This window comes from Lampetra fluviatilis, chromosome 69 (genome assembly GCF_964198595.1).
Source record: "Lampetra fluviatilis chromosome 69, kcLamFluv1.1, whole genome shotgun sequence".
Classification (NCBI taxonomy): Eukaryota; Metazoa; Chordata; class Hyperoartia; order Petromyzontiformes; family Petromyzontidae; genus Lampetra; species Lampetra fluviatilis.
The window spans coordinates 3,336,397-3,363,802 of NC_136343.1; the positions used below are offsets into that span (position 1 = coordinate 3,336,397).

Below are 27,406 nucleotides of genomic sequence, written 5' to 3' on the forward strand. Positions count from 1 at the left end.
ACACTTGTACATATGGTACTGCACTACTGTACACTGCAATCTGCTTCTCTACAATAAATTAAAATCCTGTACAAATGACTGGTGAGTACCTCTGTAAACGAGTTAATTATTTTGAATATCAAAGTTAAAATGTATGCTTAATTCCTTCATTAAAAAATGTTTTTACATTTGAGAATTTTGCTGAACCATAAAGTATACCTCTCAGATAACCGGCACATTTAATGAACTGGCACCCTCGATTCTCCATGAATGCTGGATAAGAGCTTTTGTTGTATATGCTCAGAATAATATGTGTTAAATTTATAACTCTAAATAATCAAGAGACACATCGCCAACATTGAATTATTGCATTGAAATATACTGCATCACATTACATCACATTTACTGTACACTGATCTCTGAATGGATGCCTACACCTGCATGCATTTTTAGAATGAGAGAAGCCAAGTGATAGCACGGTTGATATTTGTTAAAAGGTTCACAGTTCACATCTGTCCGGCAGCCATCATGATTACCGCAGCAATATTGACCAAAAATATGCACCATCTGATTAAGTGGATGTTCACCATTCATGGTGTCAGGGTCAAAATTTGTCAGATTCGAAAGATTAGCGACAAATTACCCGACTGGGGTTACACATCAATCATCGTTCCACTCTACTGGCAGACTCGTGTCGATGTGCAGGTCGGTACTGAGTCCCCTTGTACAACAGAGGGACAGCTGGCACTTGGGCTAGCCGTCAAACGATTGAGATGAAATATGATGCAAGCCGCTTTTAGTTGCTGAAGCATTTCACCTTTGATTAGCAATATTGGCTACGTACAGTGAGAAATAAATACAACATTTATGCAAGCGCCAATTATTAATAAAAATATTATCATAACACGTTTAATGATACGAAGTTTTTTTTGTCTCCCGCTCCTGCTTACAGATCTACCCAACCTCCAAGTCCACACATGCTGGCCGCTCCTAATCTGCATCCTGCAAAAAGTCCACCTCCACAAACTGCTGGGTGTCATTTCACTCTCTCAGTCCACAGCCTCCTCCAGCTCCACACTGCCTCTATTGACTACTTGGAGGTTAAACCCTTGTAATGGGAAAGGCAAACATCTGGCTGTCACCTGATGAAGCTAGCTGTAATTACTGGCGAAACGTCGTACTCAGATTGTAAATGCTGTGGCTTGGCTCTCCAACACACCGGTGTGCTTTACTAGTGACGAATTGGCATGTTCACGTGACAACCCTTACTAGATGGCTGTCGGGTGGTGGTGGGTTTTAATGAAAAATATATATATTTGCGCGATCTAAACCAAAAAAACTCTTATGGAAAAGTCCTGTGAATGAAATGGAACTTGTTTATCTTTAGGTCAATGATATACATCTACTTGGTCTCCATTTGACTCAGTATTGCCTAAAAAAATCTACCCACACCTCCACATCTACAAATTGCTGGGAGTTGCCTCGCTCTGCCTCAGCGTTCACAGTCTCCTCCAGCTTCACGCTACCTCCATCGACGTGAAGGTCGGATTTTGGAGTCGAATCTTCTACCTCACATTTCACTATCACTTCACTCTTTACCATCACTTCTTCAGTCTTCACTTTCACTGATTCAAATTTCATTTTCACTTCTTGACATTTTGCCTTCACTCCTGGCCACGTTTCATATCCCAAATGTTTTTCTAGTTCTTGTTTCATGAGGGATGGACTCATTGGAGCACTTTGACTTTCACAAGCCGATTTCAGATTAATTTCCTGATGTGTGGTTTGATGCTTGTTTCGATCCCCTAACTGTCGAAAACCCTTCCCCCCATACACAGTGCACTTTAAGGGTTTTTCTCCTGTGTGTGTTCGCTGGTGCTTTTTAAGATATGTTGACAGTGAAAAATCCTTCCCACACACAGTGCACTTGAAGGGTTTCTCTCCCGTGTGCGTTCGCTGGTGTTGTTTAAGATATGTTGACAGTGAAAATTCCTTCCCACACACAGTGCACTTGAAGGGTTTCTCTCTAGTGTGTGTTCTCTGGTGGCCCTGAAGAATTGATGAATATGCAAACGCCTTCCCACACATAGTGCACTTGAAGGGTGTCTCTCCTGTGTGTTTTCTCTGGTGTGCTTTAAGATGCGATGACATTGCAAAGGCCTTCCCACACACAGTGCACTTGAAGGGTGTTTCTCCTGTGTGTATTCTCTGGTGTCTTTTAAGAAGTGATGAATGTGCAAACGCCTTCCCACACACAGTGCACTTGAAGGGTTTTTCTCCTGTGTGTATTCTCTGGTGTGTTTTAAGATGTGATGACTTTGCAAAGGCCTTCCCACACACAGTGCACTTGAAGGGTGTCTCTCCTGTGTGACATCTCTGGTGTATTTTAAGATGTGATGACTCTGCAAATGCTTTCCCACACACAGTGCACTTGAAGGGTTTCTCTCCCGTGTGTGTTCTCTGGTGGCCCTGGAGAATTGATGAATGTGCAAATGCCTTGCCACACAAAGTACACTTGAAGGGTTTTTCTCCTGTGTGTATTCTCTGGTGTGTTTTAAGACCTGATGACTGTGCAAAGCCCTTCCCACACATAGTGCACTTGAAGGGTGTTTCTCCTGTGTGTATTCTCTGGTGTCTTTTAAGATGTGATGACTCTGCAAATGCCTTCCCACACACAGTGCACTTGAAGGGTGTCTCTCCTGTGTGTTTTCTCTCGTGTGTTTTAAGATGTGATGACTGTGCAAAGGCCTTTCCACACACAGTGCACTTGAAGGGTGTTTCTCCTGTGTGTATTCTCTGGTGTCTTTTAAGAAATGATGAATGTGCAAACGCCTTCCCACACACAGTGCACTTGAATGGTTTTTCTCCTGTGTGGGTTCTCTGGTGGCCCTGAAGAATTGATGAATGTGCAAATGCCTTGCCACACAAAGTACACTTGAAGGGTTTTTCTCCTGTGTGTATTCTCTGGTGTGTTTTAAGATGTGATGACTGTGCAAAGGCCTTTCCACACACAATGCACTTGAAGGGTGTTTCTCCTGTGTGTATTCTCTGGTGTCTTTTAAGATGTGATGCCTCTGCAAACGCCTTCCCACACACAGTGCACTTGAAGGGTGTCTCTCCTGTGTGACTTCTCTGGTGTCTTTGAAGAAGTGATGGATGTGCAAACGCCTTCCCACACACAGTGCACTTGAAGGGTTTTTCTCCTGCTGATTGTCTTCGCTCCATGACCAATTCTGTACAGCCAAGTGGCAGAAGAACTGGCAGCTGCAGACAGAAAACAGTAATATCCACGCAATGTATGTCAGCATAGAAATGCAAATATATATACACAGTCACACGTGATATTCACATATTACGTAGACAAGAACACTCAAACATTAACGAGAAGAAAAAAATCACCCCCAATTCATCACACAGGCTATTTTAAGGCACTTGCTTCTATTGACGATCAGCTCTTGGCCTGGCATAACAGGCAAGTGGTCAGTTTAATGCCTGGAGGCCCTAGTATATTTAACACTAGCAGGAAGTACCCGGCATTGCCCGGGCGAAAAAGACACAAACACACATCGACTTACACAGACATGGACCCACACGCACTAACACATCAACTTACACATAAACGAATCGACTCAGGACTTACGCACACACGTGGACTTACGCACATACATGGACTTACGCACACACAGACATATGAAGTTACACACACAGACACATGGAGTTAAACATATGTAGTGTGTATCGGACGAAGCACACACTGAGGTCAGGAGGCACCACGATTTATTTCCACTTCCTGGGCTAGGGATAACACACTCGGGGTTACACTAGACCCCCAAACGAGGGTTTTCCGTATAACCGAGTCCCCGACGACCGACGCCCCCCGACTCCCCAAGTCGCCGCACCGTCAGCTTGTGGCCTTGCTCTGCCCCCGGCCACGCCCCCTCCTCGGTCTCTCGAGACGGAACCGGAGCCAGCATCACATGTCCTCGGGCCCTCATTTCCGGGCCCCCTTAACTCTCCTGAGCCGACACGTCCCCTCTCTCCCTCTGCGACGGGACCCTGCCAAGCAGGGCCTGCTTCTCCGCCACGTCTCCGTTGGCTCCCTCCAGAGGTACGTGCACCCTCCTGTAGCATTCGTAGTTGCATTCGGTGTATACACCGTATGGACGCTATTTATGACTCTACACATACATGGACTTACACGCACACACATGGACTAACACACATACACACATATGGACTTACACATACAAACACAGTGACTGTCACACACACACATTGACGCACACACACACACATCCACCCACACACACGACGCACACACATATATGGACTAACATGCACACATGGACGTGTACACACACATTATTATTTTCATATTTACTAAGTTTTTAAATAATAGTTTTCTATCTCCGTGACTTTAGCAAAAAAAGCAAGGAAGAGGGGAAATACAGGCGTGTGTAATAAGTAATTAAGAACGAGGGCGATGGTGTTCCACCATTTTTGTGCAAATATTTAGCACGAGAAAAAGCGGTAAACAAATGAAAGTCAATGAATAAAAAACAACTTATCCTACCTGTAACTATGAGGAGATGCGCACCAATTAAGCATAATTGACATAACGTCACTGTTCAACCCCCGTACTGAGGGGGCAAGTGTAAATATGCTAGAATGAAGACGTAATAGCATTCAGTATATTTGTTAGGCCCTGTCCAGTAAGTGATAGTCGGTGGCTGCTTATGCCTAATGAGTACAGAAAAAGGCTATTATTCCCCTCAAAGTAGTTTGTTGTAAGCAGGACAGTGATATTTAGAAATGTATCTATTTTCAAATAGAAAACGTACTGCATAAGTGTGATTCCCTCGCATAAAGACGTGGTCGCAATAATAGCCATTTTTGAATTTTTTTAAAGTAGCTCTTAGTATTGGTGGAGAAAAATCGTGTTACTTACATTAACTATCATAAAACATTGGTAAAACCCTATCATTTAATAAAGAACAGTAATGGTAATGAGTAAACAGCAAAGGTAATAAAGGTTTAAAGGGAGCTGCAAATGTGTGTGTTTTACCTTGTGTCCACAAGAAAGAAAATTCCCCCCTCCGCCCCACCGAACGCATGTGAGTTGGTAGGTTCCAGTACCTGCTAACTAATAAATACACACACGAAAACAGCAGTAATTTGGTATTTAACTAAATAAATAAGGACTGCATTTTATTATGTCAGTGCGTAAAAACAATACCAAAAAGAGAAATAGTTCTCTCTGCATGAGGAGAATGTTGAAAGAAAAGCTGCAGTATGCCAATTTTTAAATAGTTGTTTTTTCCAACAACGTAACAAAATGAAACACCAAATGTAATCAGCTATACCAAAGAAACTGCAACTTATTTACATAGAAATCACCATCGCAATACTACATGTAAGTAAATAGCGTGACGTGAGCAAACGAAGCAAGTGAAATGCATTGAAGAAGCAGGAATACGTCTACATTAGAGAGCACCAGTATGCTCATTGAAGTTAAAAAGCAGGCTACAGTCTACATTATAGACTACCAGTACACTTTGCGGCGACGGAAAGTGTAAAATAAATGTAAACAAAGTCATAATAGTTCCTGATAAAGTCCTGCGAACAACAAGATGTCATCTGTTTCGAATTTCTCCATGATCAATTTCTCCATGAAATTTTAAACAGTTGCTATCCAGACATCCACCCTACGTCATTCCTTGTGGAAGAGATACATAGATGACACGTGATTTGTTTTATTTCTACCTACGTGATTTTACCGAACGAACAAAAGAAAACAGCCACCATTCACCACTAATTGGTAGTTACATCATCACAGTGGTCATGCCATGATAGGTGCGAATTGAGGCGATGTAAGTGTGGAGCACTTGCCAGTAAGTCATGGGAATGATCCAGGTGTCTGTTGTATATATAGGCCTTTTTACAAAAACTTATATCAAGAATAATTCTGCCAATATTTATTTTTTAATAATCAATCGCGCTGTCGCTTGGGACAAAAGGGGGTGATGCGAACCCCCCTCCCCTCACACAGGAGCTGCCTTACCGCATTGAAAGCAACTCGAGGGAGGAGGCCATAAAATAACCATTAAATAATAAACTCCGGGGCAAAGGGAGGTTAACGACGAACTGGAAAATCTCCAGGTTGTGGTCAGATGACCATATGACACGACCTCCCCGAACGTTTTGGACAGTTCACAAACAAATCTCCAGAACGGTAAAACACAGGCACATAGCAGGGAAAAACGGACATTATAACTGATTTTTTTTTTATACGGTAAAAGTCCAAAAGTTAGCGACAATAATAAGTGGACATCATAGACTGCCAACACACTCACTCCGATTAAAACCAGGCTACAATCTACATTAGCGGGTTATTATTTCTCATATATTATTTTAACCATAATGTTATTCACCTTATTTTTATTCTTCTTCTTCTACGTGACTTTACCAAAAGAACCAAAGAATGAATTCTGGATAAACATAAACCAAATAATAATTATGAAGTATTAGACCTAGGGTCATCCAAGAAGAATAAAAAAAGGCGAAACAGGTCAATCACACATAACCAAGATAAAATGTATCCCATAGAGAGAGAACCTCCCAACCACCTTCGTCTCCCAAAAGCACGTGATATTAAAAAAATGCATACGCATTCAGAGGGCATCTCCTCTTAAAATAAAAAATTAAACACCATGAAGGAACTCCAAACCACGATGGAAGTACTGTAAACACTGCTACAAACATACTTTGAGTCACTTACAGAATCAGAACTACAAAAGTGGTACGGTATCAAGCAAAAAGAGGTAAAATAATATTTTTTTCCAAACGGTACAAAACTTCAAAGGCCAGCGCCCCTCTCTGTGAGAGAGAAGAAAATGTAACACCCCACAGCGAGAGAGGGGGGGGGGATGCGACTGGACATGGGGAACCCCATCCTCCAGAATAATTATTACAAAGTTGAAAAACTAGGAAAACATATCAAGGGCAATTTGGGGCATCTGTTTTCCACGGATGAAAATATGGCTTGAGGAGGGGGACAGAAACCAGGCCAGGGTGAAACTTAACATATTGCTTAATAAATCAGGACATACACATACATACACACGTACCCCGGATGAACAACTGGCCCCACAGCAAAGAGCGAAATCAAAGGGATTCCAGTCCTTTGTGAGAAGGCGAGCCGACAGCAGAGATTTCAGATATAAAGAGGGACACGACACACACAATTCAGTGCTGCGATCGGCAGGCTCCGGGAACCTGCCCCCGTTAACGAGCTGCATCAGCAGAAGCCACGAGTCTACGAAGTCAACGCAAAGAGCCAGTACTGCGACGGGCAGACTCCGGGGCATGGCCTCAAGATCAACAATGGGTGTTGTGTCTCGCAGAGAAGAGAGGTGAGGTGATGCTCGGTGCTGAGTTCGGCATGGACCGACAGAGTATCGCTGAAAGTTTTATTCTACATTTATCCTGACGTTTTGCGTCACTTGCAAAGTAAAGGATTGCGATAATTTGTATTGTACTAAGCTTTCACAGTTGTGTAAGAGGTGTGCGAATACAATTTACAAGTTTTGAGAGTGAGTGCCAGCTCCCACGAGCAGCTGCAGCCCGAGAGAAAGAGTGACGAGCAACGTCTGCAATCAACCGGGAGAAAGGGAGGAAAGCGCCAAGCATCGACCAAGCCAGCATCGCAGAGAAGCAGCTGCACGCGCAACCGGGCATCGCCAGAGAGCATGGAGCCGGAAAAAGAGCGCAGCAGCACCACCAGTGTCACCGAGCAAGGGTGTCAGCTGCCAGCGGACAAGCGGCGAGCGCTATCGTGCACCTTCAAAGACAAGCGTTGTGCGGACTCAGCTCATCCAGCAGGGGAAAGAGCCTGACCAGCTGCCCGTGAGGAAGAGGAGAGCGCCGGTGAGAGCGCCGTGGGTTCGACCCACACACACCGACCAGCACCAGCTGGGAACCAAGACAAGAGTGAGGAACGGTGACCAGCGGACGAGCTGCGGGCGCTATCTGACAACGGAATCATCGCGCACCGCCGACGGCGAGCGTCGTGCCGACTCTTCATCCAGCAGTGGACAAGCAGCTACAGCTGCCGCCGAGCGAGAGAGAGTGAGGAAACTGTGTGTATGACCCTCCCCCACACTCACAACGCATCACCCGGCATCTGCTTAACACAACAGAGTTGAAGAAGAAGACAAACCACCAACACGCACATAACACACATATCGGGAATAATAAGAAGACTAATGATAAGAGTGCTATCTGACGACGGAATCATCGCGCACCGCCGACGGCGAGCGTCGTGCCGACTCTTCATCCAGCAGTGGACAAGCAGCTACAGCTGCCGCCAAGCGAGAGAGAGCGAGGAAGCTGTGTGTATGACCCTCCCCCACACTCACAACGCATCGCCCGACATCTGCTTAACACAACAGAGTTGAACAAGAAGACAAACCACCAACACGCACAGAACGCACATATCGGGAATAATAAGAAGACTAATGATAAGAGTGCGTCAACTATTAGCTGATGATGAAGAACATTGTTGCCCATTGAGTTACGTGGATACAGTCATTTAGAAGTATTTTAGTTGTTCTTTTTGTTAATTGCATAATATTACCAATGAATTCATTGATGAAACTAAACGTTTAGAAACCTACACATTATGAATCTACACACTCACAGGGAGACTATCGTTTTAAAATCATTATTTTGATCACATAATCTTGCCCGCAAATTTATTGAAGCCTCAGCCAATTTGATAAACATTTGCTGAAACTGCCACACACCATTGTTCCAAGACATTTCGTTAATTGCATAATCTTACCGATGAATTCATTGAGGTCTATTTTTGCCTTCGGGACATGTTTCTTTATTGCCGTTCGTATGAATATCGTCACATTAATTTTTAAGGACTTTTTCCAATCGCCGTGTCTGCTCGCTTTTACGCTGAGGAATTAAACGATTGTTCTGTTACCCAGTTTAACAAACGTAATCATTGAGGGTTAAATGTACGGGTCAATGAGGAGAACATCTTCAGGAGTACTGTGTTGACAATTCCAAGCATAAGAGTTTGCATATTAGAGTGTCATGTTTTTGTTTAGAAATTAAAGTTGCTTAACACAGAAGTGTCTGAGTGGTGCCCTCCTAAGTTCATGCGTAATAATCTTAATTATAAGAACTGTATCCTGCGGTGAGATTTGAGTTTGGAGACCTGACATAAACACACTAGGACATAATCAGTAAATGATAAAGCGAGAATAATTGTATTATCCCGATTGATAATACAGCCCTAGACAACGAAGCCAAGCTTAATTTAGCATACTTACATCACGCTTGCATAACTTCACACAATTCATTGTATTATCCCGATTGATAATACAACCCTTGACAACATTTCCGAGCCTAAATATCATAACAACATACCTTAAATTTTATTTCACTTAAATTTTATTTTTTATTATAAATTTTTCAAGACCCGACATATACAACATGTCAAGGGATGACTAAGATCACTGGCAGATACACCACCTGTGCTACGCACTGTGCCAACTTGCTGCATTTTAGACATCCAGTGTTCCACCCATTTATGTGTCACTCCTCTGACCTCGTTGTTGCAGTACGAATGCCTCCAACTACCCTGCAGCATCCTTCATGGGCCTCCTCCACAGAGGTCGATCTTTACACTCCTGGTACCAGTCATCGGCAAGTCCGATCACCTCCACATCTTCCAATCTCTTCTCTAGCCCATGCCATACCCGTTTAGTCCCTCATATCTGAACTTACGCTGCTTGAGCATGCAGTTTCTGAGCATGCGGGATTCATGAGTAGCCTGATGACGTCATGGGGTAATGGGATGACGTCATGTGACGGGGATTGTAAAGGGGTACTTAAGGGGGACCCCAGTGACGTGAGCGGGGTCGTCGTGGGAGCCAGGGATGGTGAGCGGCTGACGAAGAGACAGCCAGGGGTAGGGCTCATAATAGTCTGCAAGAGCCGGCTAGGTTTGCGTGAAGTGCTGCTCTCCTCGGTCAGGCGGTGTTGGTTGAGCCTCCGTCCCGACCAGATTGAGAGAGCCCTAGACATAGCTGAGCTAGGACCAAGTATAGGGACACCTATCTCTGGTGTGTAGTGCTACCGTGTGTTTAATAAACCGGCGAAAGCCCTTACCAGAAGTTCTGCATCCGAGTCGTCGTGCACTACACAACTGGTGCCAGAAATGGTCCTGCCTTCGCCGCCATGTCAAAGTCCGCGGCGAGGAGGAAGACCCCTGCCTGTGGTGCTATCCAGTGAGGAAGAGAGCATGGAAAATCCCGCAACATCCCCAGAGTCTGTGGCCCCGGAGATGCGCCCCGTGGAGCCGGGCCAACCGGAGCAAGAGGAGATGGCGTCCGTGGGTCGTTACTCACCACCGCCGGAGACCTGGCAGATCCTCTCGAACGAGCTCGGGCAGCTGCTCCAGTCGGCCGCGCAGCTCGTCGCCACGATGTCCGAGGTGGGTGTGCAGCCGGGCGCACCCGGCACCCTTTCGGAGCAGGATCGCCGGATTCCTGCCATTGCGCCGCCCGCCACATTCCAAATCGGTGCCAATTTCTCAACGGACGAGACTCTGCAACCGGGCGCCATTGTTTCGCGGGACGTGACGCACCAACCTGGCACCATTTTTCACGCAACTCCGCATACAGGCGCCATTTTCCGTGCGACTCCGCAACCAGACGCCATTGTTGATGCGTTGCAGTGCCTGTTGCGGGGCTGGCATGTGCACCGGGAGATGCGCCCGCGTTGGTGACCACCGCCGGCGGCCAGAAGCTTCATCGCCTGCCACCTGTGCGCCCATTCATCGCGTTTCAAGATCGCTTCGACGCGGCGTACACTTCGGTCAGATGGGCCATGGACGAGGCACTCAAGGTGTTACCCACGGCATTTGATGATTGGGCATTGGCCGCGTTTAAATCAATCCCCCCAGAGGATAGGGCGACACTCCCTATGGCGTAGGCCCAGATGGCCACTATTTTTGAGCCACCTTCTCATTGCAGAGGCGAGAGGAAATAGAAACTCCTCTCGCCTTCCACTGCTCCTTGCTGGCGCTGGCTCGATCGGCCTACCCCAATATGGAGAGTGCGGCAATTGACTCGCTGGCTCTGGATCGGTTATTCTCCCTTGCGCGCGAGCTTTGAATTGTTAGCAATTGCCAAGTAGGCTGATATTTCTTCCCGACACATCATGGATTGATGCGTTGTGTCAGAAAACTGCCCTATCCCTCGAACAGCGCCAACGACTCCGTGCGCATATTGAACGGTTCACCGATGTGTTCAGTAAAAGCAAATTCGATATCGGACGCATGTACGTATTGGAACATCACAGTAACACAGGAAATTCGCCCCCCATTCGGCTTAATTCACATTGTTTCAGCCCTAAGGAAAAGGATCATATTCTTAGGTTTTTTCGGTAAAGTCACGTAGGTAAAACATTAAAATTAATGAAAGTAAAATAAAACAAAATAAAAAATAAAAATCACGACGTTTCGGAGGCAACACAAGTCTCCGTCATCAGGTGGGACCGTCACAGCCAGATTAGCTGCATCAAGTGAGGCAATGATTCAAGATGCAATCCCTTAAAAGCAAGTTGGAGGGGGGAGGAGAGGGGGCTCATCAGAATGTGGCAGCCAATGAATGGAACGTATCGGGAGGGAGGGGGGCGCCAAGCACAACGCATCGGGAGGGGGAGGGGGGCGGAGCCAAAAGGATGTGCTAGACGATGTGCTCCACGGCGCGAAAGCGGCCGCTGCCGCACACGCCAACGCATTGGACAGAGAGGGGGAGGGGAAGCCCAATACACATGATTGAAAGGCACGAAAATGCCCATGTTTATACCAATGCTGGCTGAACAACGAAGAGAGAGCACTGTTAAACAATGGGGATGTTAACACTCGGTAAAGTAAAGTAAAATAGTGTCTGTCAGATAAGATGGTCCAAAAAAGTGTAACTAAGTCTTTTTCGCGTGGTTGATAACATCTTTCCAATGATTGCTAAGTTTGTACCCATCATCACGGTTGAAATTATGTCTGTGTTTGTATATTTGTATGGCTTCGTGTACAAACCTTTGATGGTAGCCAGTAGGTTTGCAGAGAACCTTGGTCTCGGAAAAGACAATTTCATGAGAGCCCACAGAGTTGTAGCAATGATCGGCAACGGCCGAAGAATCAGTTCTGCCGTATTTCAGATCTGACTTGTGCTCGCGGACACGATCAGAAACATGACGTTTCGTTTCTCCAATGTAGCAATCACCACAAATGCAACTCAATTTGTAGACTCCAGGGTACTGTAAGTCAGGAACGACATCCTTCACAGATGGAATCAGATCACGGATTTTATGCACTGTACTGAATCGGACTTGGATCTTATGTTTGTTTAGAATTTTGGAGATCTTTTTGGTCACGCCTGCTATGTATGGTAACGTGATAGTTTTGGTCGGAGTTTCATGTGGCTGTTTCTGTGTGGTGGGAGAGACAGCTTGGCGGATAGTACGGTCAGAGTATCCGTTCATCCTGAGGGCCCGATGTACATGTCTTAATTCATCGGTCAGGTGGTGTTGGTCAGAAATGCCATGGGCTCTGTGGTATAGCGTTTTGATGAGAGAATTCTTTTGAGATGGGTGGTGGTGGGAATCCGGTTTCAAGTAGGAATCTGTGTGGGTGGCTTTCCTGTAGACAGAATGTCCCAAGGATCCGTCAGGCCTCCTCTTAAACAGAATATCCAAGAATGGTAGTTTACCGTCTTTCTCCACTTCCATGGTGAATCTGATGGATGGGTGTCTAGAATTGATGTGGTCCAAGAAGTGGTTCAATGCTGGGAGGCCATGTGGCCAGATGACGAAAGTGTCATCCACATACCTCTTCCACAGGGAAGGACGCAGGGTGGATGTCTGGATGGCGTCTGATTCAAACTTTTCCATGAACATGTTGGTTATAACTGGTGACAAGGGGGAGCCCATAGGGGTACCCTCATTCTGTTTGTAGAAGGTGCCATTCCAGGTAAAATAGGTGTTGGTGAGGCAATGCCTAACCAGCGCAGGTACATCAGAATTCAATCCATGTTGGACTAAGTCCTCAATTATTGTTAGGGTGTCCGGTACTGGGACTTTGGTAAACAAAGATACTACATCAAAGCTGACGAGGATGTCATCAGGAGATAGTACCATGTCCTTAACCATAGAGACTAATTGGGTTGAGTTGAGTTAGTCTCTATGGTTAAGGACATGGTACTATCTCCTGATGACATCCTCGTCAGCTTTGATGTAGTATCTTTGTTTACCAAAGTCCCAGTACCGGACACCCTAACAATAATTGAGGACTTAGTCCAACATGGATTGAATTCTGATGTACCTGCGCTGGTTAGGCATTGCCTCACCAACACCTATTTTACCTGGAATGGCACCTTCTACAAACAGAATGAGGGTACCCCTATGGGCTCCCCCTTGTCACCAGTTATAGCCAACATGTTCATGGAAAAGTTTGAATCAGATGCCATCCAGACATCCACCCTGCGTCCTTCCCTGTGGAAGAGGTATGTGGATGACACTTTCGTCATCTGGCCACATGGCCTCCCAGCATTGAACCACTTCTTGGACCACATCAATTCTAGACACCCATCCATCAGATTCACCATGGAAGTGGAGAAAGACGGTAAACTACCATTCTTGGATATTCTGTTTAAGAGGAGGCCTGACGGATCCTTGGGACATTCTGTCTACAGGAAAGCCACCCACACAGATTCCTACTTGAAACCGGATTCCCACCACCACCCATCTCAAAAGAATTCTCTCATCAAAACGCTATACCACAGAGCCCATGGCATTTCTGACCAACACCACCTGACCGATGAATTAAGACATGTACATCGGGCCCTCAGGATGAACGGATACTCTGACCGTACTATCCGCCAAGCTGTCTCTCCCACCACACAGAAACAGCCACATGAAACTCCGACCAAAACTATCACGTTACCATACATAGCAGGCGTGACCAAAAAGATCTCCAAAATTCTAAACAAACATAAGATCCAAGTCCGATTCAGTACAGTGCATAAAATCCGTGATCTGATTCCATCTGTGAAGGATGTCGTTCCTGACTTACAGTATCCTGGAGTCTACAAATTGAGTTGCATTTGTGGTGATTGCTACATTGGAAAAACGAAACGTCATGTTTCTGATCGTGTCCGCGAGCACAAGTCAGATCTGAAATATGGCAGAACTGATTCTTCGGCCGTTGCCGATCATTGCTACAACTCTGTGGGCTCTCATGAAATTGTCTTTTCCGAGACCAAGGTTCTCTGCAAACCTACTGGCTACCATCAAAGGTTTGTACACGAAGCCATACAAATATACAAACACAGACATAATTTCAACCGTGATGATGGGTACAAACTTAGCAATCATTGGAAAGATGTTATCAACCACGCGAAAAAGACTTAGTTACACTTTTTTGGACCATCTTATCTGACAGACACTATTTTACTTTACTTTACCGAGTGTTAACATCCCCATTGTTTAACAGTGCTCTCTCTTCGTTGTTCAGCCAGCATTGGTATAAACATGGGCATTTTCGTGCCTTTCAATCATGTGTATTGGGCTTCCCCTCCCCCTCTCTGTCCAATGCGTTGGCGTGTGCGGCAGCGGCCGCTTTCGCGCCGTGGAGCACATCGTCTAGCACATCCTTTTGGCTCCGCCCCCCTCCCCCTCCCGATGCGTTGTGCTTGGCGCCCCCCTCCCTCCCGATACGTTCCATTCATTGGCTGCCACATTCTGATGAGCCCCCTCTCCTCCCCCCTCCAACTTGCTTTTAAGGGATTGCATCTTGAATCATTGCCTCACTTGATGCAGCTAATCTGGCTGTGACGGTCCCACCTGATGACGGAGACTTGTGTTGCCTCCGAAACGTCGTGATTTTTATTTTTTTATTATTTTACTTTCATTAATTTTAATGTTTTACCTACGTGACTTTACCGAAAAAACCTAAGAATATGAATCATTGCAGTCACGAAAGCTTCAAATCTAGAAAAGGATCATGTCCGCTTGGCCGTTGACGAGATGTTGGTGGCAGACATTATCTCTCCTACTAGCCCGTGGGGCGCTCCTATTGTGTTGGTCAAGAAACAGGACGGGAGTCACTCTTTCTGCTTCGATTTTCATGAATTAAACAAGATTTTGGTGGCTGATGCCTATCCCCTTCCTTGCATGGATGACTCCCTCGATGGCCTCGCGGGTGCGCAGTTCTTTTCGACCCTAGATTTGCTTTCGGGCTTCTGGCAGTTGCCGTTGGATGAGGCCTCTAGACTCAAGACAGTGTTCCACACACCCCAGGGGCTGTTCCAATTCAATCGGCTTCCTATGGGCCTCCATTCGGCCCCGGCCACCTTCCAACGCCTCATGGAGATGGTTTTGGCGGGTCTCCAATGGGAATCTTGCTTAATTTACTTAGACGACGTGATTTGTTTTCAGCCGTACATTTGCCAAAACACTTGCGCCGCCTGGAGTCGGTCTTTGATTGAAATTCAAACATCAGTGAAATATTTGGGCCATGTTGCTAGCACGTCAGGTGTCGCCACAAATCCCGAAAAGACAGCTTGCGTTCGGGCGTGGCCGACTCCCACATCTGTCGCTGAGGTACGCAGTTTCATTGGCTTCGCCTCGTACTATCGCCGCTTTGTGCGCGATTTTGCCACGGTCGCGAAGCCACTGCACGCACTGTCCGCAAAGGGACATAAGTTTCATTGGGGCACTGAGGAGGAAGCTGAATTTGTGGCGCTTCGAGCATCCCTGGCGGATGCGCCACCTATGTGCTCGACACTGACGCCAGCTACACGGGCATTGGGGTTGTTTTGGCCCAGGTAGTCGATGGTGTTGAAAGGGTCATGGCATTCGGCAGTCGCGTTTTGTCCTCCACAGAACAGCGATACTGTGTGACTCGGAGGGAGCTGCTTGCCATTGTGTTTTTTGTGCAATTGTACAGGCCCTATTTGTATGGTAGGCAGTTCACCGTTAGGACAGATCATGCGGCCCTGCAATATTCCCTGCAAATAGATCAGCCCTCGGGTCAGCTGTCCCGCTGGCTCGAAGTACTCCAAGAATATACCTTTGACGTCATCCACAGGAAAGGGGTGCAGCATGGTAATGCGGATATCCTGTCCAGGTTGCCTGCGGATAGCAGGTATACGTGCACCATGGGTTCGGGTCGCTGCAGGGCCCCCGTTGACACTGCGGCCCAGTTGGTTGCGACGATCGATACCGGCCTCCCCTCCAGGTGTCATTGCCTGCAGATTTTGGCCTTGGTCTTCTTCGGGAAAAATGGTCAAGGATGCAGATGGAGGATTCCTCTCTGCTCAGGCTGCGACGCCGTGTTGGGCCGAACGCCCGGAGTTCCGCTCCGCCGGCCGCCTCGGTCGTCGCCGTGCACGAAGGCCTTCTCATGCGTTGGGATACGGAGCTGGAGATATATTGTGTAGTCGTGCCCACTGCCCTACGAGTGAAACCGGCCCGAGCAGTTCACGAGAAACTTATGCACCTCGGTTACTATAACACCTTGTTAACCCTTGGCCGGGTATGGAAGGTGACGTGACGCTGCTATTGAAGGGCTGCCACAATTGCGCACGGCGGAAGGCCCCAGTTGGCCGTGATTGGGCCCCGCTGCAGTCCATCCGGGTTCCTCAGTTTAACAAGCTTGTGGCCCTAGACATTTTGGGCTCATTTCCAACCTCCCAACGGGGCCACAAGTATCTCCTAGTCGGGGTCGAGTACCTCACACGTTGGCCTATGGCATGGCCCTTGATAGACCAGTCGGCCTCGTCCATCACCGAGGCCTTTGTGCAAGGTTACGTCCTGGATAAGGGTGCTCCCGAACAATTATTGACAGCCCTTTTATTTAATGTACGGGAGGGAACCTGAGCCCCCGATGCATGTCCAACTTGACCTAGGGTCCACAAATAAGAGATCTGCTGTGCCCGCTCCAATGAAGATTGCACTCGACAGACTGTGTGATGCACGACAGGTGGCCGTAGATGATTCATCTGCCGAAGCATCAAGGCTCTGGGCTTGTGGAAAAAGGGTCAAAAGGCGTGACTGCATTGTCCACAGGTGCCCGTGGGGACATCCCCAACATTATATCGCCCTTGGCAGGGCCCTGTTGAGGTTGTGGAGGTCCGACGGCCATAGTGTGTTCGCATCCGCTTCGGTCGCCAACACTAGATTGTTCACCCGTCTAGGCTAAAAAGATGTGCCACCTAGTCCTGGTTATTCCTCTACCACTTCCTGAACAGCCGGTGATTGATGCGTCGGACGAGCCGGGCCGCCCCGGCCGAGATGACATAGGGGTATAAACTTTGTCTGTGCACCTACAGAACCTCCCCGAGTAGCCTCTGAGGCGCTGCCTGTTGGGGCCCCGGCGAAGGGGCTGGTGCCAACGGAGGCTCCGCCTGCCCCGACACCGGATGCCGCCCGCGGGAGTGGACCGGCGGCTCATACGCACTTCCGGGGCGCTCGGTTCCGCTGACCGCCCCCCTGCGGCCCCTTGTCGTCCGGGGCGAAACACCCATCGCCGTCATGGCATCAGCGCCTTGCTCCGCGGGATGAAGGCATTCCTACTTGCCATTCTGCCTTATTATCCCTTTTGTTATCCTGCAAATGGCTCTGCCTTCATACTTCTTCCATAACGTTATTGTTCTAGTTCAAGTTCAAATTCATTTATTAGGTATAGCCCTGTGAGCCATTGGGCTCTTGACTCGGGTGCAACCGCAACAAACAAAAACATGAACAAGAAAACATCTTAAAGTGACTATGTAACTAAGTGCAAACAGAAAATCCAGGGGAAAAAACAGCAAAAATTCCAGAAAAAGATCACCGTACACCAACGCTGTGTGCAAAAATCCCAGTGGGATGCAAGTTAAACAACCACAAGACAATTTTGATTAAGGCCATCAGTAAAACGCTGTACTACAACAAACAAACATGGCCAAACCAAAAAACATTCAAAATCACCAAAATAAAGCCATAAAAGCAATGTAACAGTGATCATAGGAACTGTGACCGAATTTTCACAATAAACGACATAAACAACATGTACCAAACCCTGCAGCCATAGCTGGCTGCATGAGTCACTCCACAACGTGAGGAACATCAGTCGGAGTATCAAATTTTTCAATGCACCTTTAGGATTCTTTGCAGCGGTCATCCGGAGCGAAACATTTTATTTTATTTTAGGCCACTGAATAGCAGTGGCAGCTATAATAATAATAGTTCAATTTGGAATGCGCGCAAATTTGCGGACGTAATGCCCGCAACTCGGAGGCGCGGAGCCAAGCTCAGAGTCGCTCGAAAGCATGATTGTAGAGGTGCGTTTTTAAGTCTCTCTTGAAGGAGGCGATTGAGGTGATGCTGTGAATGTTGCAGAGGGATATCGTTCCAGACTGTCGGGGCTGTCACCGAGAAGCGGCGCATAGACATGACCATCCTGGATCTCGGTATCAAGAGGAGGTCGTGAGTCGCGCTGCGCAGGCATCTGCCGTGTGCTGAGCTGCAAGTTGTCAATAATGAAGAAAGGTACGGCGGGCAGGCGGATATGAAGGCGTTGTGGCAGAGGCAGGCGATCTTGTATGTGACCCTACTGGCGATGGGTAGCCAGTTGAGAGCATGGAGACAAGCTAATGAGTCGAGACGGGGATGAGTGTGGGCAATGACGACGCGTGCTAGGTTGTTTTGTAGTCTTTGAAGTTTCTTTAGGTTGCCAGCGGAGGTCTGGACTAGGACGGAGTTGCAATAGTCAAGGCGAGACCCAACTATGCAACATGCCAATGTGTTGGCAATTTCAGTAGAGATGAGAGGACATAGGTGTCTGAGAGCCTTCAGGTGAAAGTTACATGAACTGATGATATGGTTGGTTTGGCGGTCGAAGGATAAAGTTTAATCTAGGATGACACCGAGGTAGCTGAAGTGGTCGGTGAACCTGATGCTGTGACCGAAGATGTGTATGTGTGTTGGGAGTGCTGATGAATTGAGACATTGCTTGGTACCTAACATGATGGCCACTGACTTTTTCGGATTAAGGGCTAGGTTGTGTGCAGTGAACCATTGTTGCACGGCGGTGGTACATTCTGAGAGCCTCTCGAATCCAGATGCATTGCTAGAATCAATGGCGGTGAATAGAATAGTGTCATCCGCGTATGAGTGATGCTTAACACCGAAGCTTGCGATGAGCTGGCCGATCGGGGAAGTGTAGGCTGTGAAGAGCAGGGGACCTAGTACAGAGCCCTGGGGAACCCCGCATAATGCTATTGTTTCAGGCGATGTGGACATGCCCACCCTGACTGAAGATTGCCGGTCAGAAAGGTACGAAACTATCCATTTGAGTGCTGGGCCGCATATACCGAAGTCGGATTTCAGGAGGGAAGTAAGGAGTGAGTGGTTGATGGTGTCGAAGGCTGACAAAATGTCCAGACTTACAAGTGCAACAGTTGAGTCGGAATCAATGATCGTTAAAATGTCATCGAGCACTCTAGTGAGTGCTGTTTCTGTGGAATAGTTTTGATGGTAAGCTGACTGGAAGCAGCAGTAGTTTGCGGAGAAGGTGATGTGTGGTTTTAGCTAGGCGATGGCTAGTCGTTCAAGGAGTTTAGAGGTTCGAGAGGTTAGTGATGGGACAATAACTAGATGGGTCATCCGGGTCGAGACTTGGTTTCTTTAACAAGGGAGAAATCAGGCTAGGTTTGAGGTTGGACGGAAAACACCCCATAGAGAATGAGGCATTTGCGAAGTTCCTGATCATGATGGCGAGTTCCGGAGCACATTGCTTGAACAAGGAACCTGGGAGCACGTCGAGTGGAGATTACTTCAATTGAAGTGATTCAATTAAAGAGAAAACGTCTTTTGTAGACACCGGCTTTAGCGTAATTAGAAGAGTGTCTGGGTTAGTGCTTATAATTTTTGGTACCATGAGCGGGGTACAATGGTGCAATGTGTCGGTGGACGTGCACGAGTTTGCGACAGTGATTAGCTTGTTGGTGAAGTATTAAAAGAGGTGTCAAGTTTCAGTGAGGCAAGGAGATCGCTAAGGTGAGGCACCATGGTGCTGCCAGGATGTAGAAGATCTGAGGGTTTTCCATAGAATGCGCGGTTTTCCGGTTGCTTTTTTGATGCGTTCCTCAATGTAGGAGGAACGTGAGTCTAGAATCAGTTTGTTGGTTTTCCTGCAGGCGACTCTGTAAGCAAGTCGATCAGCAGGTAGACCACTGCGGGATGTGATACTTGCAAGGCGCCTCCTGGTTCGCTTCGCAATGATGGCATCTCTTGAGAGCCGGTGAGTGTCGTGGGAAGACTGCCTAGCGGTTCGTGATTTTAATGGAGCTAGTTTGTCCGCCCTCATGTCAGCTTCTAGTTGGAGAGCGCAGACGGTTGGATCCGATGATGGGGATAACATTGAAGGCGAATTTGCAAGGAGGTGACGAAAAGCAGAAAACTCCATACCCTTGAAATTACGCAAGTTGCGGGTGAATTTGATGGTGATTGGCTTGGGAAATTGGAGGGAAAAAAGTATGAGGCGGTGGTCGGAGTAACCAGTTTGGAAAACTCCCAGTGCAGTGATGCGTCGATGCTGGTCAGGTTCCAGAACCAGGTCGAGCATGCTCTCAACGTTTGTTGAGGAAGCTCTGGTGGGGCCTGAGTTTGTGATGACCAGGTTATGGCAGGCCAAAGTTGACTCAAGGTGAATATCGATGAAGGCTGGGGTATTGCCGGGACAATTAAAGTCACCTGTAAGCATGAGCCTGTGAGATGGGTTCGGAATCACATATAGGAATTCCGAAAGCTCGTTAAAGAAGGTGTTGAGGCTGCCATCTGGAGGGCGATAGATGGAAATGATGGAAAAGCACTCGTTAAAAGTGAGGGATACGGACTGGACCTCGAAGGTGGCGGGAGCTATCGGTAGATAGAGCTCTTTACTTTTCAAGTATGCATTGTAAACGACCGCTAAGCCACCACCCTGCTTGTTGGTTGCACGAGATTTATGAAGAACCTTGTATCCTGGGGGCGCAACTTCCAGAGAGATGGCTGGCGGGGAGTCTTGCCTGCACCAAGCTAGGGGTGTACAACTTATCTAGATCAGTTTTGAGTGAAGATCTCATAGGTAGTGATTCAATTTGCAATTTATTGGCAATAGCATTCCAGTCCCTGGGGGCATTAATAGCAAAGGCTCTTCCTCCAGTATTTATATGGCAATAGGGAATGTGAAGCTGGTATATCAGCGAAGACCTTAGGTCAAATTTGTTCTTTGAAACAGAGAGAAGATCCAGCAGGTAGTTGTTGGTTCATATCTTACACAGCGGCCTCAATGGGGCGCTGCTTGGTATAATTGACAGCCGGGACGGCTGATTTTTTTTCACGGGGGAAGGGGGGGGTGGGCGTGGGGATGGGTGTTTAGGAGTAGCCTGATGATGTCATGGGGTAGTGGGATGACTTCATGTGACGGGGATTGTAAAGGGGTACTTAAGGGGGACCCTGTGACATGAGCGGGGTCTTTGTGGGAGCCGGGGATGGTGAGCGACTGAAGAGGAGCCGAAGAGACAGCCAGGGGTAGGGCTCATAAAAGTCTGCAAGAGCTGGCTAGGTTTGCGTGAAATGCAGCTCTCCTCAGTCGGGTGATGTTGGTTGAGCCCCCGTCCCGACCCGAGTGAGATAGTCCTATTCGGTAACCTGCAGTACCACTGTGTGTCAAAGGGGCGCTGCAGCATTACCTCCCTGGGGAAACGCCCGGGGTCAAGGAGAGGTGAAAGTGGATCAAAACGCAGATATCTCCCTGGGGAAACGGCCGGGGTCAGATAAGGTAAAAGCGGATCAAAACGATCATTTGGGAAGGACCAATCAGAAGGTGCCAAGCCGATTGTGAAGGACCAATAAGAGGGTTCCACAAAGAATCGTGGGATTGGACAGAGCCAGCCACGAACCTGTATAAAAGGGAAAGCGCTGAGAGCGCGGGGCAGTTCTCCCTACACGAAGCCCGGGCTGAAGATAGCTAGGACCCAGGACCAAGCCTTGCAGCCCTTCTAGGGGGTGAGGCTCAGTGTACCCAGTGGACAGGGGAGAATAGGTCCTGGATAGACAGGATCCTAGAACCCAGCCTTGCAGCCCTTCTGAGGGCTGAGGCTCAGTGTGACCAGTGGTCGGGGATCCCCGAGCCAGCGGTGGATCAGTTAGCCTCCCCTAGCTCCCAGCCGGAGGACGCTAGGTTAGCGGGTAACCCGTGAGTAGGTCCTCCGAGTTCAGAGGTTGTACCTCCTTAGGTTATCGGGTAAGGGGACCGTATACCCCTTGTGTGTTAGGGACCGTGTTGAGGAAAAGCCAATAAACAGTGTGTCCGTAATTCAAAACACTACAGTAGGACTATCCACTATGCAACACTTACCTTTGACTAAAGCACTGCTGAATAAACCACTCACACTAAAATTGCACATGTTATCAAGTTTTTAATTATTCGAATTGTTTGTACAATGAAACGACAATGTTTGAAGTGGGCGCACTTTGTTTACCGGCGACGGGAGAGCTGGGGAGAGAGAGGTGGGGGGTTGGGGGGTGGTTGCAGAGCAAGATCTGTGGCGGCAACGGGAGAGCTGGGGGGAGAGAGGTCGGGGGTTGGGGGCGAGGCAATGGCGTTACTGTAGTGCCGCTATTGTCTGCGCAGTGCGCAATCTACCAGTGCTAAAACTGTACTTACTTATCTACCAGTTATGTGTTACTTATATTGGATATTTACTTTTGTTACTTATTTACTGTTTAAGTTCACTCGTTTCCGATTAGTTTGCTTTGTTTGTGCACGTTATGATTTTAATGTTAACAATTGATAGTAGAATGTATTACAAATGTAAACTTTGTATTAATGATGGAATTAAGCTGCGGTAACGGTGTTAAAGATATGAATGCATGCGGGGTATATGGAGGTGTGGGCTTTCTGAAATTTGTTTTACACAAAACGCTATTTTTGCGGGGTATATGCGTCTGCGGGTTATATGCGTATGCGGACTATATGCAGGAATTATATGGTAATTTGAATTGAGACTTTAGCTGCCAAACCAGAGCTGGTCGTGAACACATTAACCAAGTATGGGAGCTCCTCCACCACCTGTAGAACTGCCTGATTACCCATTAAAAGGCGAGCAGGTGGAATGTTTAGAACATATGTAAGGCTCCTCCTCATGATGAAATTCTCCAGGTTCAGAACATGAGTCCCTAACTCCATCGCATTGAGTAGCCATTACCAGATCATAAGCATACATAACATGGTTGACCAGCAGGTAACGATCCCCTAACTATAACCAGCCATCAATTATCCTCTCATTGTAACCATACCAAATGCATTTTTGTCGGGCCATTGTGAGGTTCTCAAAACTACGTAACTATTGAAGATGCTATCTTAATGTACAAACAGTCCGCGGGTTATGGTAGGGTTAGGTACCCGGGACCGATCCGTAACCCGAATTTCCCACGTTGAAAACTGAACACTTTTCCACCAAAATCAAGATGAAATCCCATAGCCAGAAATAGTTGTGCCGCCCCTACCCAATTACTCGTTATGCTGTAGCAGATGAACAGAAAATACGGGAGACCTTTAAATATCGCGGGGGTTACGCTCTTGGAACATGCCGAGAAAGCCAAAACGGCGATATTCAATACTTTAGCCTTAACCAAAACAATGGGGTTAGGTAAACGGCAACCAAAATTATGCATAACAATTGAAATAAGTACTGTACTGCTGTTAATGCCCCCAGGGTCTGGAATCCTATCGCCAATAAACTGCAACTTGGATCACTACCTGTGAGATCTGCACTCAAAACTGCTCTTGAGGAGCTATACCCCCCCCCCCCCGCTGCCACTGCTATGCAGTGGCCTAAAATCAAATGCATCGCTCCAGATGTCCGCTGCAAAGTATGACCTTGAGTTTTGATGATATTGTGCTAATCTTTAAAGGTGCATTGAAAAAAATGTTATACTGCTGCTGATACTCCTGCTGTTATGGAGTGACTCATGCTGCCAGGTATGGCTGCAAAGTTTGGTCATACATGTTATGTACAGTAAAACCTTGGATTGCGAGCATAATTCGTTCCGGAAATGTGTTCGTAATCCAAAGCACTCGTATATCATTCAGACGCCGTCTTTCCGACAGACCTGTTCTTCACCCGAGGACAACTGCTTGCGTTGTGGCCGAAACGTCGTGAGAATTTTATTTTATTATGATTTATTATTTCCCTTCTACGTGACTTCACCGAAAGAACCAAGAAGAGAAATACTCTACTTACAATGATGACGATGTATGTGCATGAGTGGAGAGTGGTAGTGCTTCGGTTAGCGTGCCGCGATATGAACCCAGCGACCCAAGTTCAATTTCCACTCACGCCCAAAACCATGACGATTATCGGAATTGGCCCTGGGCCTTCCCAAGTCGACTCAGCCTGAAATAAGTACCTGGTGTGTTGTGTAAACATCGCCACTGGGGAGACAAAGGCGGCTGGGTATGGTGGAAAAATAAACCCATGTTATTCAAGGATCTACTATATAACATTTGTGCAGAACTGCCCTGGCCTAAAACCACAATGGGGCTTTGCAAGCTTCGTCTCTGCAGGTCTGACAAGCTGAATATTCCTTATCTGGCAATTAGTGTGGTCGAACGTTAGGTTTTCGTCCAATCCAGCAGAGATCATGGTTTAGTCCATGTTGTAATAATGTTCTGTATTGCAACCTGTGTAAAAATCACCCCCCTTCCTCAGGACGTTCCTTTGGAAGTCCATGATGCCCGGCACTAAAACTGCTCTTAAGACTCTGGGTTGCCCGAGCCGTGCAAATGTCACCAATCACAATATTCCGGGTTCACCACTCTGATAAAATGTAGCAGCCACTCTGATTCGTAAGACAATCAGATATATATTTAAGTCTATCTTTAAAACTCACCTCCGTAAACTGGTCTTCATCCCCCCCCCCTAGTTTTGCCGTTTACCTGAGCGAGTAGGTGAGTGATTGGGTCACAGAATAGGTGAGTAGTTGTATGATTGAGTAGGGAGTGAGTGGGTAATCCAGTGAGTGAGTGATTGAGTTAGTGGGTAAATGAAGCTTCAGTTCTGACTTTTTACCCTGCAGGATGTGTATATTTCGTACTTGTGATACAGAGCACGGATTGGTGGGATCCACAGATGAAATGCAGCACTTTACAAATGTTAATTATGATTGTATTATGAATATTTCAGGCAAAATATACACACCAACATGCACCATTTGCTTCCATATAGATGTTAAAGTAATTTTTTATCGCGTTATTTTTCATAAGTAGGCCATTGTGTACTGGTGTCATGGTTTAAATGTATAATGATACAACTATTTTAGAAGTAAAGGCTTGAACCTTTTCGGCAATAATACAGGTGTTAAGATCAGAATTTTTAAAATCAGAATCTGTCTTCTGGAGGAATGTCACAGGTGTCCAGTCGAGGCGGGTCAGAAAGTTGCAAAAACAAACATGGTTGGCTACGTACGGTGTGAAAGAAGTTCAACTAACATACAAAAAACGATAGGAGTGCAAAATAGATCAAAGGTAAGCAATTCACGAAAAATAAATAGAAATGAATAAAGTACATCGTCCAATTTGAAAACAGATACCTATTGCAAGGCAGCATTAAGTTTGCATTAACCACACATTCTTGTGGTATAATTTAACATAAACATCAAGTCTGTATCAACCACATGATATTTTTATTTACAAGGATATTTTTTCCGTATATTTGCTCTTTATTTGACTTGTTATTAAACCATTGGACAATCCGAAAAATCTGCGACGTGCATCTGATTGTCTATGTGAGTCTATGGGGCTGTGTGCGAGTCTGTGGGTTTCTGTGCGAGTCTAGGGGTTCCTGTATGACTGATTGTTAAGTTTCCCAGATTACACTGCCCAAAGGTTTGGGACCACGTATCGTGTTTTGGCATCTCAATTCTGCCATCTATAACCTCGTTTAACCTGACTAATAATCACTAAAGTTTGAGTGGGAATGTAATTTTACAACATAATTGCTATTAAGTTTGTTTTGTAAACCTGTAATTTTGGAATGCGTTGACGTCTGCCCGCCATGTCGCCCTTAAAAAATAGCGTCTAAGGTCAATGGGTGCTACTCGTGAAATTCATTTCTGATTGTGAGTGGGTGAGTGGGCCAGTGAGTTTGGGCGAGTGGAAGGGCGAGTGAGAGGGCGAGTGGGAAAGTGTGTGAGTAGGTGAGTGTGTTTGTGTTGGCGAGTGGATGGATGAGTGAGCGAGTTATAGAGTGGGTGGGTGGGAGGGTGGATGAGTAGACGAGTGAGTGGACGGATGAGTGGGCCAGTGAGTTATCTTAATTATAATTAAATGCTTTGATGTCTGCCGGCTGAGTCGCATTTGAAAATAAGCTTCTTAGTTCAATGGACTTCACTCGGGAAATAAACTTCTGGACTGGTATTGTCCAAATATTGCAGTGCTGAATGCCTCCAGTTTACTCAATCGGGAATACGCGAATAAGCATCACTCCTCCCCCTGACTGCCAAACCAACTCGGCAGGACGCTCCTGAACTGAAGTAAAGAGACTCAGTGTGATAAAGCACACGAGTGTGCACCACGGTGGCGAGATTTTCACTATATCGCCCGGTATACAGGCTGGATCCCGACGCTGACGCGTGTTTATTTGAAGTTTGCGTGTCTCTCTTTCTGCGTGGTCGCATTTAGAGCATTTGGCTGCTGTAAATTTCCACACAAGCCACTTCGTTGTGGGCAGGTCGCTTCTGAAATATATATATAGCTCAAAATAATATATATTTTTTGTTTAAAACATGGTTTAAAGTAGTCAGCCAGGTCAGGACAAATTTAAATTAACAAAAATTAAAGCAAATTCAGGCGATGGCAGGAGGCAAGCCCAGCCATGGCTAGGCCACACTTTGTAACGTTCCAACCTGGACATCGATTCCATTCTCGCTGCTACACTCAATTGATATCCCGAGGAGAACAATAGAAGAAGCGAGGCTGCACCTCAATAAACATAGAACACCACCACCAAAAACCACGACCACCACTACGATGTGAACTTCTCACCTCGGATCTCAGTTGAGTGGCGTGCAGCTTTCCGGGATTTCGTGACGTCACGCGCATTAACGCGGCGGTGGAGATGGCATGACGTCATTAACAAGTTTACCCCCTCCCACCGAATAAATTATGTTAATGAGCCAGTCCCTGATATTGAGGGATTGGGCGTGGCAGCTGAACCGGACACAATGAACTCGTGACAGATTTAATGGTTAAATTAAATGTATGAAGCAGGCCCTTACATTTCGATTTAAAGCTTTCGTGACTGCAGGGATTCATCTTCTTGGT

General features: G+C 46.7%; 1 protein-coding gene across 1 annotated transcript; it reads right to left on the minus strand.

The window, feature by feature from the left end:
- Positions 1-1,748: 1,748 nt before the first annotated feature.
- On the minus strand, positions 1,749-27,171 carry LOC144952712 (uncharacterized). Its single transcript, XM_078883204.1, is given in 5 exon segments — positions 1,749-1,933; positions 1,936-3,243; positions 10,404-10,819; positions 22,563-22,643; positions 27,128-27,171. Coding segments are annotated over 3 exon segments (1,545 nt in total). The 5' UTR covers positions 10,569-10,819; positions 22,563-22,643; positions 27,128-27,171; the 3' UTR covers positions 1,749-1,861.
- Positions 27,172-27,406: the final 235 nt, after the last annotated feature.